This window comes from Laetiporus sulphureus (genome assembly GCF_001632365.1).
Source record: "Laetiporus sulphureus 93-53 unplaced genomic scaffold LAESUscaffold_54, whole genome shotgun sequence".
NCBI lineage: Eukaryota > Fungi > Basidiomycota > Agaricomycetes > Polyporales > Laetiporaceae > Laetiporus > Laetiporus sulphureus.
This window is the reverse complement of record NW_024468563.1, coordinates 239879-253651: the sequence shown is the minus strand read 5'-3', so window position 1 is coordinate 253651 and position 13773 is coordinate 239879. Positions and strand designations below refer to the sequence as shown.

General features: G+C 51.7%; 7 protein-coding genes across 7 annotated transcripts; 1 reads left to right on the top strand and 6 right to left on the bottom strand.

The window, feature by feature from the left end:
* Positions 1 to 274: 274 nt before the first annotated feature.
* On the bottom strand, positions 275 to 2702 carry LAESUDRAFT_815669 (uncharacterized protein). Its single transcript, XM_040914711.1, has 3 exons — positions 2201 to 2702; positions 2128 to 2137; positions 275 to 2073 (listed from the first exon to the last, which is right to left on the bottom strand). The coding sequence occupies exons 1-3, from the start codon at positions 2308 to 2310 to the stop codon at positions 481 to 483; spliced, it is 1713 nt and encodes a 570-aa protein (XP_040759660.1). The 5' UTR covers positions 2311 to 2702; the 3' UTR covers positions 275 to 480.
* LAESUDRAFT_730832 (uncharacterized protein) lies at positions 2367 to 2556 on the top strand. Its single transcript, XM_040909911.1, has one exon. It carries the CDS (start codon positions 2385 to 2387, stop codon positions 2538 to 2540), a length of 156 nt encoding a protein of 51 aa, XP_040759661.1. The 5' UTR covers positions 2367 to 2384; the 3' UTR covers positions 2541 to 2556.
* Positions 2703 to 4180: 1478 nt separating the features above from the next.
* Positions 4181 to 6311, bottom strand: LAESUDRAFT_730829 (FAD/NAD-P-binding domain-containing protein). The gene is made up of 10 exons (XM_040909910.1): positions 6122 to 6311; positions 5979 to 6062; positions 5708 to 5919; positions 5583 to 5645; positions 5140 to 5525; positions 5064 to 5081; positions 4831 to 5007; positions 4682 to 4771; positions 4568 to 4618; positions 4181 to 4517 (listed from the first exon to the last, which is right to left on the bottom strand). Exons 2-10 carry the CDS (start codon positions 6008 to 6010, stop codon positions 4203 to 4205), a joined length of 1344 nt encoding a protein of 447 aa, XP_040759659.1. The 5' UTR covers positions 6011 to 6062; positions 6122 to 6311; the 3' UTR covers positions 4181 to 4202.
* Positions 6312 to 6947: 636 nt separating this feature from the next.
* Positions 6948 to 7887, bottom strand: LAESUDRAFT_795181 (uncharacterized protein). The gene is made up of 2 exons (XM_040913961.1): positions 7725 to 7887; positions 6948 to 7662 (listed from the first exon to the last, which is right to left on the bottom strand). Exons 1-2 carry the CDS (start codon positions 7845 to 7847, stop codon positions 7096 to 7098), a joined length of 690 nt encoding a protein of 229 aa, XP_040759658.1. The 5' UTR covers positions 7848 to 7887; the 3' UTR covers positions 6948 to 7095.
* A 1150-nt stretch (positions 7888 to 9037) lies between these two features.
* Positions 9038 to 10636, bottom strand: LAESUDRAFT_717248 (uncharacterized protein; the record flags this gene model as incomplete). The annotated part of the gene is made up of 8 exons (XM_040907311.1): positions 9038 to 9124; positions 9177 to 9215; positions 9279 to 9295; positions 9525 to 9600; positions 9660 to 9746; positions 9795 to 9888; positions 9942 to 10180; positions 10553 to 10636. The coding sequence occupies 8 exons, from the start codon at positions 10634 to 10636 to the stop codon at positions 9038 to 9040; spliced, it is 723 nt and encodes a 240-aa protein (XP_040759657.1).
* Positions 10637 to 10750: 114 nt separating this feature from the next.
* LAESUDRAFT_449452 (uncharacterized protein) lies at positions 10751 to 11270 on the bottom strand. Its single transcript, XM_040902503.1, has one exon. The coding sequence runs from the start codon at positions 11128 to 11130 to the stop codon at positions 10864 to 10866; it is 267 nt and encodes an 88-aa protein (XP_040759656.1). The 5' UTR covers positions 11131 to 11270; the 3' UTR covers positions 10751 to 10863.
* A 309-nt stretch (positions 11271 to 11579) lies between these two features.
* LAESUDRAFT_449461 (uncharacterized protein) lies at positions 11580 to 12503 on the bottom strand. The gene is made up of 2 exons (XM_040902504.1): positions 12243 to 12503; positions 11580 to 12188 (listed from the first exon to the last, which is right to left on the bottom strand). The coding sequence occupies exons 1-2, from the start codon at positions 12258 to 12260 to the stop codon at positions 11739 to 11741; spliced, it is 468 nt and encodes a 155-aa protein (XP_040759655.1). The 5' UTR covers positions 12261 to 12503; the 3' UTR covers positions 11580 to 11738.
* Positions 12504 to 13773: the final 1270 nt, after the last annotated feature.

Here is a 13773-nt window from a genome sequence, read left to right as displayed (position 1 = left end):
TCCATCTAGAAGGCTGGCCGCCTGTCACCGCAGGTGACGTGAGGCGAGGCCGCGAGCGTGGACTGGTCCGATACTTATGTCTGCAAATGTGAGCAGCGAATGGGTGTTGTGCGGGGAGAGATGGCGTTAGATCCGAGACACCTGACGGATTCAGGATCGCCAGGATAGTAGTTGTTCTATAGCGTTAGCATCGGAATCCATGCCATCATTGGAAATTCCTCGTACGCTTGTTATATCTGAGATTGGCCGGTGAGAAAATATTGCTACGGTGTGCAACGCGACGAGCATTGTCTGCATAATATCATTCATCGGAACAGCTGAAATACAGTGTAAAGGTGATCATAAGAGTGATATTTCTGCGTGAATAATGCCATTTGGTCATTGATTCGATAATTCAACGGACACTTACAGACTAGGACTTCACCCGCACCCCAGGAAGCCAGAAAGTATCTTGAATGTCGCCTCTCATCTACATGATACCTAAAGCCAGCGTGGCCACAAAGCATGCACCTCCTTATCACAAACCAGTGGCAAAGTAATGTTGTATGCCTTATCGTACAACAGCGTCTCGGATTTCACCGATTCGAAGTTGCCATGCAGGTGATCCTTCGCAGCTTGAAGGGCTTCCCCAAATTCATTCGGAGGACCGATCAGCCCGACGTACAGGTGTTTGACGCCAAGCTGCGCATCTTGCGGGAGGAGAGAGTCTAGGATCGTGTTACAGTCACTGTCTTGACGGATGGTGATACGTAGCGTCGTCAGTGCGGGACAGAGAGGCGGGTCGGTTGGATCTAGGAAGAGTGTAAGTGCGTCGATGATCTTCGTCAGGCCTTCAATGTTGACGGACAATGTCTCAAGCGAGGTCATCTGCCTAAGAAAATTGTGGACACGTTCAAGACTGGTCGGCATGCTTGCATCTTCAAACGTGCACAGGTGAGAGATGCTGGAAAGGGGAAGGTTCCGTGACCAGCTGAACCAATACCGGAGGGACACGCTTCTCTCGACCTCAAAACGGAACCCAGATGAGGCTCCAGCGATGATGGCGACGTGTGGCTGGAAATGCAGTTCTTTGGGATGTTTCAAGGCATTCAATGACCAAGTGGATACCACTTTGAGAATTCGATGGCCATCATCGCGCGGTCTCACACGTTTGATCGAGACGGATATGTCTCCGTCTAGCCGAGCATCGCGGAAGACATAGTCGACATCATCGGTCCACATATTCTCGATCAGTAAACGCCGCAACCGAGTGAGCGACACGGGCTTCATGTCCGCAGCCTCTGTTTCCACTCGGATGTATCCGAAGTGTTGGTCAGCCACTTTTCGCAGGACGAGATCCACTAGGTTTGGTGTTCCAGCAAGCACGCTGCGTATTTTGGCGCGGCATTTGGATACATAGCATTGGTCGATAGCCAAGAATGTCAGTTCGGCGAACGCATTGCTGGGCAGCCAACCCACATATGAGAGCGACAGGCGTTCTAGACAGGGGATGTGGTTGTCAAAGAGGTTGAGCGTCTCGTTTGGCACACGACTGTAGTCACCTTGCAACGCAAGAGACCTCAGCGAGGGCGCTAGCATTCCAAAATATTCTCTGTTCTCACGTGCTAATAAGGGGGATGTCAAGTACAACTCTTGGATTCGGGATGAATGTTCCACATTTTGAAGAGCATGCACAACAGCATAAGGTGGTTCCATTTTGCCGTGAGTCAGCACCTTGAGCGGGCCTTGGCCGGACCTCTCCAACAAGATACGATCTTTATGTTCCCAATATGTTTCAACGCCATTCCAGAGCTCCCGTATCCCCGAGGCGATCTCTTTCCAAGGATGGCAGACAAGCATGAGACCGACTGCTCTGCCCTTTTCAATCCAAGTTGGGTTCCATATGGTCATCGCTTCGCCACACCCATAGTGTTTGAATCTGTATTCAGCTAGCTTGACGGTGCAAGTGGTCACGAATATCTCCTCGAGTACTTCGGCAGGAAGATGGTTGATCGCGACGCGGGCATTCCGCTCGCGCCGCATAGCTTGAACCATAGTCTCGGCTGCCTTGATCAGTCCATCAAGATCCTCGAGCTATATGCCGTTATATCAGTTTGCTGCGCTAGATTGGAAGCAAACAGTACTGACAGGAAGTATGCTGAACGCAATGAAGTCAAGATCAGTATGGATAGTGATACGGTCAGGGCGGACAGAGACACACCGTTGGCGAGTGTCACCTTGCTCGAGCCTGGAAGACAGTGTCTTGATCAAGTCCAACGTACTCAATTGCTCGAGCGAAAATAGTTTTCCATCACCTTCCTGAGGTGACATTGTCGATCAGATTGACTGTGCGATGGCAGTCTTCTACGAGGAGAGTTGAGGTGGCAGGAGCAAGCAAGGAGAGAATGTGTGGCGTTGTGGGCCCGCACTCGCGTCACTCCTCTCTTTCAGCTTCAATCAGTCCTCGCGCAATTGATCCTACACCATTCATTGTGCGCTATGCGCCCGCGCTTTCTGTTTGTACAACCCTCCGCTCGCGTGATACGGTCGCTCAAATCTAATGCACGATCCCGCCCGTCTGTGCGTCCTGGCAAGCCCGATTATGAGAGCGGCCCATCGCAACCCCGCCATCTCACCGTACTCACGAAGTTGGTCAGTAGCGAGCAGGATGGTGAGCGATATTGCTGTTCGGCGGAGAGTGCGCCTCGCTAGTGAGTTTAACCTTCAAGCTTCACTGTGTTGGAATCTGGGCACGGAGCGCAGATGCGAGAGGCCCCGGTGCGACCTGCGCCACCGGCGTGGGAGAGTAGTAGCGCGCGTGTATATAATAGGGCGCGGCTACAATGGGACGGGCCATCGGTTTGGCCCCGTGGAGCCATCTTCTAGAGAGCGGGCGACTCCCGAACTCCCAGCCGCGCAGTGGGCTGGCTGGGAAAGTCAACACACTGGCCGTAAGCGTTCCGCATCGGGAGGTCGACCAGCTCAACGGCTGTGAGCGTTGTCCGTTGCGTGCATACGATGACTGCCACTCGAGGTTCTGCCATCCGTACGTGGACGGTATGCAGCACGCGCTGATTCGTGTGACTCTCAGTTGTGTTTCTTCATTTCATTCCCTCCGCTTCGTTGTATCCCTCAGCCTTCTCCCCAATCCTTCCAATCATATATCTTTATTCAATTAGGAGGCCTGGCCATCTGTCATCGGCGACGTGGGGCGAGGCGGCGAGCGTGGACTGGTCTGATCCTTACCTTCACGTATATAAGCAGCAAGCGAGTATTGTCCGAAGCTCACTTACGGCAGGGTCGTCGACGAGCTTGGTGTCCGCATCAGAACTCGGGCAGAACTTCAGAACATGCGACTCAAAAGGGCAGGCCACGATGCATGCCTGCTCGGGGAACGACATCAGCGGCGAGCGAGGGACATTCAGGTGGCGACATATAGACGGTGTGTTTACGCGATGGGTTCGTGATGTGGAGTTCACGCGTATATGGTATACCGTGTCGGGTTGAGTTCTTCCTCCTGGCAGTGGTCATGCGCTTTATCTAAGAGAGCTTGTCCCACTCTGACGGGGACAATCTATCGGGACTGCATGCATATACAATTCCAGACAAGCGTGCATCTCGCAAATTCGGTCATCATAGTATCTGATCCAGAGAAGGGAAGCCAGAGGCTCGCGCACGCTATCGAGAGTAAAGATGAAGACGAACGGAATTACCAGCGATTCGCAGACCCTGGATGTGGGATTCGACGATGGTGATAGTGATGAGACAGTGTAAGTGCCCCGGAAGTTGCCGCTTCCCTGCAGGATGGACTGATTTGTTTGCAGGTGAATAGGTTTCAGGGTAAATCGAAGAATTCTTGTCGCTAAATTTTCATTCCCTCTAGACAGATTTCTGTCTGTCGTGAAAGCCGGAGCCACGTAGAGTTACCAGCGGTAGCATACATGATCTTACTAAAGACCCGAATATCAGTTTAACGTTACGCGCCGAACATGGTCTCGAGCACAACGAAGAGCTTCAGCTTACCAAAATATGACTCGCACCAATTTTTTCGATCATATCTGGAAGGGAGTGCACATCAAGGGTACGATCGTCCATTCATTAAACGACAACGCCTAATAAAAAAACACAGGCCCATGTATGTCCTCGTCGGAAGTTCAAGCTACCCAGGAGCATACTAAATTATACATGTTGTGTAGACAACGCGCGGTGAGATGATACATGGTCTATTCCATAGCATCCAGCAACTCAAGGGCCCTGTCTCGGTCGGGCATCACACTGGTATTCAGATGCCATTCGAACATGCCATCCAGGCTCTTGGATATCTTCGCCAGCTGGCCTTCAGAAAGCGCGCCTTTCGTGTCAGAGAGCGTGTCGAAACCCGCAGCTCTGAGGTCGTAGAAATCACCCGTCGCTCGCGAATGCTGGACGACCCACTGTGTAATTGGACGGCGTATGCTATCGTAGATCTGCAAGGCCCTGGGAAGAGTGTCGCGCGTTACGTGAGTGTGGGCAAGAATTGAGGCAAGAATGAAGCCATCCTAGCGAAATGTTCTCGATGACATTTGTAGTGCACAGGTGAAAGACATACCTCCATTGCTAGTCCAGCTCCTGCACCTTGGAAGGGGGCCATTGCGTGTGCCTGCAATCCAGAGTTTAGTTGTAGTAGAAAGACACGGAGATAGTGACAGAGGTAAGAACCTACCGCATCACCAAGAAGTACAATTCGGTCGCCTACATAAGTGGGCAACAATGGCAATGTATGGATCGCCCACGCCGAGACGTCGTCAAGACACTGGACCCAACAAGCTGTGTATGAGTACGTAGTACGGACCGGTCGCGCACGGTTCGTACATTTAACAATCCCGTCACTTGAGGCTCGAAGTTGGAGAAAGACGCGATGAATTCGTCCTTGGAGCATTTGCGCATCCAGGCAGCGCTATCATATTGGGTATTTTCCTTCTCTGCATCAAAAACGTATATGCTGACGTTAAGCTTTTGACCATGAGAGATCGGAAACGTGATCAGATGCTAATTGAAGAGCATCGTCAAGCAAGCTCATGTGATGTGAGCAGGTGCCTACTGACTTTGTCTCTTCCCGTCCGCTGCAATGCAAACAAACGTATATATCAGCAGACACATTGCTAAAGGACATCGCTGTACCAAATATGGCCTCGTCAAATGTGGGTGTCCAGGACACGCATGTTCAAGTACGTCCCGGGACAATAGACTTCGATAAACGACCCTTCCAGACCAGACCGGCTTCGCTTGGGCTAGTAGATCGGCGGCTTTCGCGTTGTTACCATCTTGAATGGCCTTATCAGCAAGCGACTGATACAGAACCCTACGAACTGTGGACTTGATGCCATCGCAGCCGGCAAGGACGTCGCATGTGGCCGTCGATCCGTCCACGAATTGCAGGCATATCTCTCCGGAGTCGCTCTCTATATAATTCTCCAGGCGCTTGGAAAATTTAATTTGACACGACTTCGGGAGGTGCTTGCAGAGCAAGGCTTGGAAATGTGCCCTGTGATAGGTCGCAAATTGGACTGTATCGTCAATCAATGAGTTGACTGTGGGCCAGGAATAACATAAAAGAGCCATACTGCTGGTCTCGAGGAAAAAGAACCCCTCTGGTTGGTCAGACCTTCTGAAGGTCAGCGTTAGGGCTGAACAGAAAAGAATGGTGCTAAGATTTCTGTGGGACACGATGAGCGACAGACACACGCACGAGCTGTATCGGCGTGGTTCTTCGCGTATGATATGGAAAGAAATTCATCTTCCAAACCGATATGTCTCAAAATCTCCCAGACTCTTTGCGATATGCCGATTCCAGCGCCGATCTCGTTGAGCACTGCGGTAGACTCGTAGACGTCTACCGCAATATTGTCGCAAGAGTTCGCCAAGGAAAGGGCGAGCAGCAACCCTCCAATCCCAGCACCGCTGTTTGCCCCCGATAAGCTTCTTTGTTCCTGACATATATATATCACCTGACGACTTACATGATTCCGACTCTGAACTTCGGTTCAGTCATAATGGTGAGACGTATCTTTCGGATCTTTCAATTGCTCCTGCGCGCGCGGCGACTTCGAGATTGGAAGATTTCAGAGAGAGAGCGTGCGGCGAGAACACGCGAACACACAACCTCGTATATAAAGTCCTAGTCCATCCTTCCAGCACATCAATCATCTGACAATCAGATTGAGGTCCGCTCAGAAGAGAAAGTTTCCTTCGCCGATAAATCTGGAGATTCCACGGTCGGGTGAATTTGAGTTCTCATCGTCCCGACCTGAGATGCTGATGGTTCTCAGGTCTCTCGTGCCTTCCTGAAAGTCTTTAATAGAAACAATATTGAGCTGCGGCCACGCCATCTATTGAACAGTCGCGGTTGATCTTCTGCTTGGCATTCCACACTCACCGTGAGATGTTGCGGACGAACTACGATAAATCCCGAGTTACAAAGGAGAGTAGATATCGACCAACAGGTATAGAGGCAGCATTACCTTAAACCATTATCGTACCCGAAACAGCGACTTCATTTCGCTCGTAGGTCGCAATTATATAGCCGCGAATTGCCACTGTGGCATGCATAGAAGTTGGAGCTGTGGCTCATGCGAGCGACGATCGTCCGCACTGGGTGTGCTGAATATCACTTGACCTGCACGCGCTGAGGCGAATTAGTCGTTCAGGCATGCAAATGCGAGCATGATCGAGAGGATGAAAGCGAGACAACGAGAGATAGATGAGAGGCGGATGCCATCACGGAGCATCACGTTGTCGCTGGACACGTGTGCCGTACGAGTCACCATAACCTCTCCATTACAGTAATATTAATATTCATCTCAATCTTATACAAAGTTCAGCCCTCGCGACATCCTCGCCAGCCGTTTTTCTTGCCTGAAGTACGGTCCACAAACGAAAGGAATCAAATTCTGACAGAAATCATCCTTGAATCCTATCATTTTCTCAATCTCCTTCTGTCTCTGCATTGTTACATACTCGAACCAAGGAGGATAGTATCCTGCCCATGCCCAGTCGATCATCTAAAGTCGACCATCTTCGCCTACGATTATGTTCCGGGGATTGATATCTTGGTGTGTAAGAACGAGTGGTGAGGAATCATCGAATGACTCTTTCCTCGACGGATCGTCTTCGGGAACTTGATCCGAGTCCAATGCCATTTTGCACCATTCGTTGAAAAAGATCGAAAGTTCCGCATACGAGGCGAATGGTCCACGGCGAGGAGCGGACCGAAATTGGCGATTCACAAGTCCGTGGTCCTTGCACGCTGAGCGGTCCTGGAGGCGTGGTAGGAGATGCCTTCAGACACCGAAGTTGCCGGACATAGCGATGCAAAGTGAAAGCGACATAGATCTTCTTCCATATGGATGATTTTGGCCAGATTTCAGCCAGAGTTGGACCCCTGACATAATCCATGACAATGAGGTGATCCCACTTCCGCTTTACGACACGACGAATTCGTGGAACGGGGATACTCGTCTTTACGAACACGAGGTTGAGGGTGTTTGCTTCCGATGCATCAGCAGCATCTTCCTCGAAGTCCTGCGATGCCTTTCCCTTTGTGTGTGGCGTGATCCAGAAGATACCATTACTTGCGGGTAGGTCCGGTGCCTTTTGCCTGAGCTCGAGAATCTGGTTGTCACCTAGCTCATCTACGTCCGAAGGCTACGATGACACTCTTGCATTAACAAAGGTAGAACTCACGCATGCTAATGGAGTTCACTCACGAGTAGACTCGGTTTGGGCGTGCCGTTTGAGGCAACGACGGACAAGATCGTGTCAAAGGCATCGGCCGCGACGCATAACAGCGAATATACCAGCCACTTGCACACTTCTCCAGGTGTCTCCATGACTTGCTTTGTCCGCGTGGAATTTGTATTGTCCGAAGCCTATGTTGGCGGAAGCTGCTAGGGGAACGGCAAATCCGCGCGCGTGATGGTTTTGTGATGTGTTTGTAACGTTTGCCACAGTGACAGTGGCGTTTTTTGTCCAAACATGATGCATGAATGCATGACACTCAGACCATCGCAAAGATCAGCGGGAGAAAGCCGCCTGCAGAGTCTGAAATCTGAGTGCGGGCTATGATTGCGACTTCCAGGTTCCAAATAACAGGATATCATTTGACTGCCCATGAGCATCGCTTATATAACCTGGGAGGTTGTGTCATCAAAAAGAGTGCGCCAGCCGAGCGATGCGGTGGCCACTTTCCGAGCCTGCTCAAAACCATGTTATGTGCTGATAGTGACGAACTTTTTTTCTATCCTCGGTATTGAGTATGAATGCAATCCTTGGAAACAGCTAAGTATTGTCAATTCAGTCGTAGCATAAGCGGTATGTGGCAATGTCATGGTAGACGGGAGTTGTCGAGTCCCAGCACGAGTGACGACAGAAGAGGTGGCGCCCTCCAATGAAACTCTACAATTCAGGACACACCGGTTGAGAGACCCAGATTACACGGTCAGCTTTATCGGAAGGCGCATGCTCTGTGGCGGCCGTGGCTTTAGATATAATGTAGACGAGAGATGACATGCCATCAGATTGGCGCAGTGAGACCCAATGTACATTCGCTCATGTCAGGACCCTCGTCTCGGTTGCTCATCGATCAAGCGCTGATCAATGATCGCCGTATAATCAATTCCTGCGTCGCGATTTTCAAACATAGCGGCCACCATGCACTGAATAGGCTCGCAGTGGTGCGCACAAGCCGACCGTCGCTCAAACAACGCTTGGCCGCCTCAAACCGTCGGAGTCCGAGCAAGGCGCGTTTCGCGCGCGGTGTATCCTGACCCTAAACCGCGCTTCCCCGACCGACTCGTCGAGTTAAAACTGTGTGGCACCGTATGCTCCGCGCTTGCTGATAGCACGATGCTGTGTGGGCTTTGTAGGCCGACTCGCCTGAAATGGTGGCGCAGACACAGTTTTGATACATCCTGTTACTGGGTTTAATTGCCCAGAGCGCTGGAATATAAGACATCCAAGGCGAGACGGGCATATCGGTTAGATGACCCTCGCGCACAGGTCGTGCGAGATGTCAATCATTTCACTCGTAGCTTGTGCTAAGCTTCGAGTTTTGTGCTTTGTGCATGCGCTTTCGATCAATCGATCGCCTGACTGTCACATCGCATGTCTGAAAAATTTTTGTGAACGCTTTATATTCTCATTCTTCCATACATGCCCACTACCAAGACTCTTCCTCTGATCCCGATCCTCGCCGTGTCCTATTATGATATGCGCAAGGTCAATCAGTCATTCGCTTTGAGATTTACGTCGTGGGGACTTACCCTCGTGCGGTCCTTGACTAGTAGGAATTGAGAAATGGTCAGGATTCAGGACGGGTCGTGAGCGAGGGGGATGAGAAGATACGTACGATGTGGGTGGGATACATTTGCGTAGTTTTTATTTTATTTTTATTCTTGAGAGGTGGGAGCTGGTTTGTGATCCTTGAGCGAGGTCGATGGTCTAGTGAGCAGGTTACGGCTGTTGAGTTCTGCAGGATAAATGACTTGGATAGAGGTGGGGATACGCACCTTGAATGGATTCATGTTCTTGTTGGGTCTTCAGTCTTGAGCGCTTGAGCCTTTGGGAGGCGTCAACGGAAGGGATCTGAGTGGGCGTTGAGCTGGATATACGAGATCGGACGATCACAGCCGCTCTGTACGTACGAAGTTTCCACCGGATTTGCATGACCAGGCGTGGGCAGTCGGGAAGTCGAGAAGCTGAGAGCCATCCTGCACCAGCACCAGCGAGGACTACATATATATGTGTGTGTAATCATGAGGACTCGCGGCTTTGCATACTGATGCACCACCCATCTCAACGTGTCCCGAAGGGGTTGCCGGGAGCCGGACCCTGGTATGGTAGGATTGGCGATCCCGAAGATGAGCGTCGTCGCTGCTTAGAAATCGTCCGTCGATCTGAGGAGTAGCAAAACGATGTATAGTAACAGCGACTTGGTACTGGCGCCACGGTGCTTTTTCTCAAGCGACTGAGGAGTCGTCCACGCCACGGACGACGCCGCAGTTGCATCAAACACATCCATAGAATCCCGCCCGCAGAGTACGACAATCGTAGGAAAGAGAAGTTTATCTCCCCAAGTTGATTGTGTTGTCCCGATCTCCACCAATGAAAGCGGGGAAAGCAGAGCCGACGATGGCCGATCAACGTCGCCCGTGCACGGCGGCGACTGCACACAGCAAAGTCGTGTTATAAGTAAGAAAGAGCAATTCTGGGTCATATGAGAAGCACAGGCCGGATGGGTTTACGCAGATACAGAGAGCGGCGAGAGTGTTCACATAATACTTTCCGTGCATCACGATAGCGAGGATGTCGAGGAGCGTCCCGAATATAGAATGCGTGTGAGTCGAGAATACTCAAAGGAACGTGTCTGTGGCCAGTAAACTCAAAGGAACGTGTCTGCGGCCAGTAAGCTCAAAGGAACCCTATACTGGTTTGCTACGTCCGCAGAACATCTCTGAAAGAGTACCGAAGCAAAATGAGCTCGTAGTCCCGTTGATGTGTCCGACATCCATCCAGACAGTAAATAACATGAACTCACCACCGTGGCCACGAGTGCTTCTCCGCTATTTGTTATTCCTCCACCACAGCACAGCCTGCGGAATGGTTGACTCCGTGCAGGCATGCCGACTACGGGCGGACATATCGAGAACCTTCACATAGAAAGACGTTCGGAGAAAGGGGCGCATGCGAATGGTTCGCACTGAGAAAGTCGCCTTCAGGTCATCCAGACGGATAGCAAAGACCTAGGTCGGCAAGAGCAACCTCCGTAGGACGCGATCGACAGGTTCATGAGAGTGCACGACTTGCAGTCCCGTTAAGGGGGGCGGCCGGCGGGGAATGGCAAGGACCTCACGTTAAGATGATGAAGGCTGAGAGTACCGGTTGCAGATTCTGTCGGCGTTTGATGTCGCGAGGTAGGTGTTGCCACTTCGAGCACGGGAGGACGAGCGTATTTTGCATGGCATGATCAAGAGAATCATGAGGATTCACGGATCGCCGTGCAATTATAGATATGGATCGACAAAGATGGCGAGAACTTCCAGCGAAGATGGTGAGGACCGAGCGTAGCATCACAGAGTCTGCGACGTGCGTCTTCATGCTATCGAGAGGTGGCATGGGGAAACCGGAAGCGACGGTGGGTGGCAGTGAGACGGTACATTACAGGAATTGGACAAGGTGTTTGTGGGACGTAGAATACCAGAGTTGTGGGCGTGACTAGGTAGAGGTTCATCGCAGCAATGGGAGACGTTGTTTCGAGCAAGGTGCAAGGTGCGTTCGCGTGGGCAGGCGTGGACGCGGCAAGCGAGCGGTGGCGCGGTGAGTCGTCCGCGGCCATTTGTGCAGCCCCCATCACCCACGAACCACTTCTTCCGTCCCGGCGACCTGCTCGTTGTTCTACGTCTCATGGTGGCACCGCTGAAGGAAGATTGGACCTGTCTCTAATTCCTCCACCGTCCCTATCTTCGTCGAGCTCGTCAATATCTCTAGCTGAACATCATGGTCGAAATGTGTTCTAAGCCTGCTCATGGTCTTCTGGGACGCTTGTCGATATTCTGAACATGAAGACGACCGACAGCTCCTCATGATATTATCATGAACTCTGAGGCTCTGTCGACGCGGATGGAGGCGACGCAAATCGCTGCGATCACCGCGCACCGCGCAGCGGCCCACGCTGCTCATTCCGCCATGATGATACTGTATGGGAAAAGGACCGGACGCGTTTTCTAGCCCCATAGGCCACGCTTCGGCTTTGCGGGAGTCGCGAATGACAGCCAGCGACGGAACGAGAGGTACGTCCTGCTCGACATATACAATCTTCCTCTCCTTTCATAAACGGTTCTGCGTTGGGTGGATGTAATATGGAAGGACATGCGATGCGACCATGCTTTGCGTCGCGCATTTGGATGGGAAACTGGCATATATCCGAACGGTATGCTGTCGCTGTCCACGAGCAAGCATTGGATGCCAACCAGGATGCGTCGTGACTGGTGTATGTTCGACACCCATATAACGAGGACCTGGTCAGCCGTGATCTTCCTCAGTCGATAGTAATCTTGAATCTTGACGCCGGTTGGCTTGCGTTGGGAAGCTCTTCTGCCTATATCACGCGGATTTCTTGGATATTCTTCATCTGCTATCTGCTGTCTACGTCTACGAAGACAATGCGTTGTTTCCTATTGATGATAAATTGCCCCCATTCATCATCGATTGACGAATTGGCCACAAACCTCCCTATGCAGTGACATATTGTCACGATGTTACCGTGACTGTTGGCGCTCATCGACCGTCGCCGCTGTGGGGTCGTTACGAGGCAAAGCCCGCTCTGGAAAGCAGAGCATTAGCTCAGATACAATGGTTCAGGACTTACAGTCATGACTCTGGGAGGCCCCCGATAGGTATCATTGGTTAAGGGGCTGAGAAAGTTGATGTGCTTCTGTGGATCGATGAGCTGCCCACAACGAGGCGGCGACGCAGATAGGACCGACCGTGCCACCTCTTGGGATGTCGAAAGTTTGCCTAAAATCTATGTACCCTGAAACAGTACTTTGCCGTCCATGTGGTTCGTCAGTTGCGCCGTCGGGGCGCCAACATAAAGCTCACCAAAGAGCATTTGACCCCCCAGCGATGCCATATCGGTCAGATTTGCTGATGACTTGCCTTCTTGTAGTCCACGATCGTCTCGAAGTGTGTGTCTACTGCCAGAAAGTTGGAGGCCACAGCAAGAGGCAGCGAGTGAGTGGGGACAGCCGCGCGACATTGTTCGCGGGAGTATTTCAAGTTGCGAGGGGATGCGGAGGTGCCGCGGGAACATAATAAGGTTGTCGCGTCGTCTAGTTGTGCGCCGCTCCAACGCCGACTTACCGTATGCAAACGGGTTAAATCCCCCTGTTCCATGCATTTTTCCCGTGGGCTCTTGTCTCGCCTACGGGAAGAGCAGCCCTGGACGATCTACGACCTACGGACCCGTCCTGCACCCGTCCTACACTACTCGAAGATACAAGCCGAATGCCTCGCATCGCCGATCGCGCGACTGGTGCACAGCCTCGGCAGCCACATCCTTTACGAGCTCCGCCTTTCCCGATGGCAACCTTGAGTCAACGCCTGCCTGATGGACTAATTGTATCCACTGTAGCGTCCTATTTCATGATTGCCTTGCCAGCATTCAAGCTTCCAGGAAGGGGACTAGTTCTTATCGATGCGGAGCCACCCGTTTGTTCAAATCGTGCGTAGCTGCCTTACTGACTTCTCCACTTGTTTTGCCGAGCCTCTCCTGAGCGATGGCCGTCTACACTAATGTCTCCGGCTGAAATGATATCTCGTGGGACTTCTGGGTAATGCTTGTCATTGTCAACCTCGATTGGAAGCTTGATGGATACATGTGGGGGGAAGGGATTGAGATCGTTTCGTCTGACACGTCATTCCAAGTTTAATGGTTCGTCGTCACTTATACGTGCTCCTCGCCTTGTAACCGACTCATAGAAGGTGTAGATTATCTCGCTCGCATCATCGTCGCTGAAAAAATCCGGAATCTCCGCGATAACTGTGTATTTTGTCTTCTCGCGCCGATGGACGGCTGATCAATGCTCGTTTACTGCAGTGCATTGTGGTTTCGATCAGACGGCCGCTTTATCAGACATATCGTCACGAGCCGGCCAAGGGCTTGATGCCAGACGTTTTAGATGTAAATTGCGGTTAGAAACGAGCGGGTGAGTGCCATGCTGGGCTTTGTCAGGCTGCAGGGCTTTCCTCGGCTGCGCT

Coding starts and splice junctions, on each gene's coding strand:
- LAESUDRAFT_795181 (XM_040913961.1), bottom strand. CDS start 7,847: ATGGAGACACCTGGAGAAGTGTGCAAGTGGCTGGTATATTCGCTGTTA. Junction 7,663..7,724: donor CGCCCAAACCGAGTCTACTC/GTGAGTGAACTC, acceptor GTGTCATCGTAG/CCTTCGGACGTAGATGAGCT.
- LAESUDRAFT_730832 (XM_040909911.1), top strand. CDS start 2,385: ATGTGTGGCGTTGTGGGCCCGCACTCGCGTCACTCCTCTCTTTCAGCT.
- LAESUDRAFT_449452 (XM_040902503.1), bottom strand. CDS start 11,130: ATGCCACCTCTCGATAGCATGAAGACGCACGTCGCAGACTCTGTGATG.
- LAESUDRAFT_815669 (XM_040914711.1), bottom strand. CDS start 2,310: ATGTCACCTCAGGAAGGTGATGGAAAACTATTTTCGCTCGAGCAATTG.
- LAESUDRAFT_730829 (XM_040909910.1), bottom strand. CDS start 6,010: ATGACTGAACCGAAGTTCAGAGTCGGAATCAT. Junction 5,920..5,978: donor AAGTTCAGAGTCGGAATCAT/GTAAGTCGTCAG, acceptor GGGGGCAAACAG/CGGTGCTGGGATTGGAGGGT. Junction 5,526..5,582: donor CTTTTTCCTCGAGACCAGCA/GTATGGCTCTTT, acceptor TTGACGATACAG/TCCAATTTGCGACCTATCAC.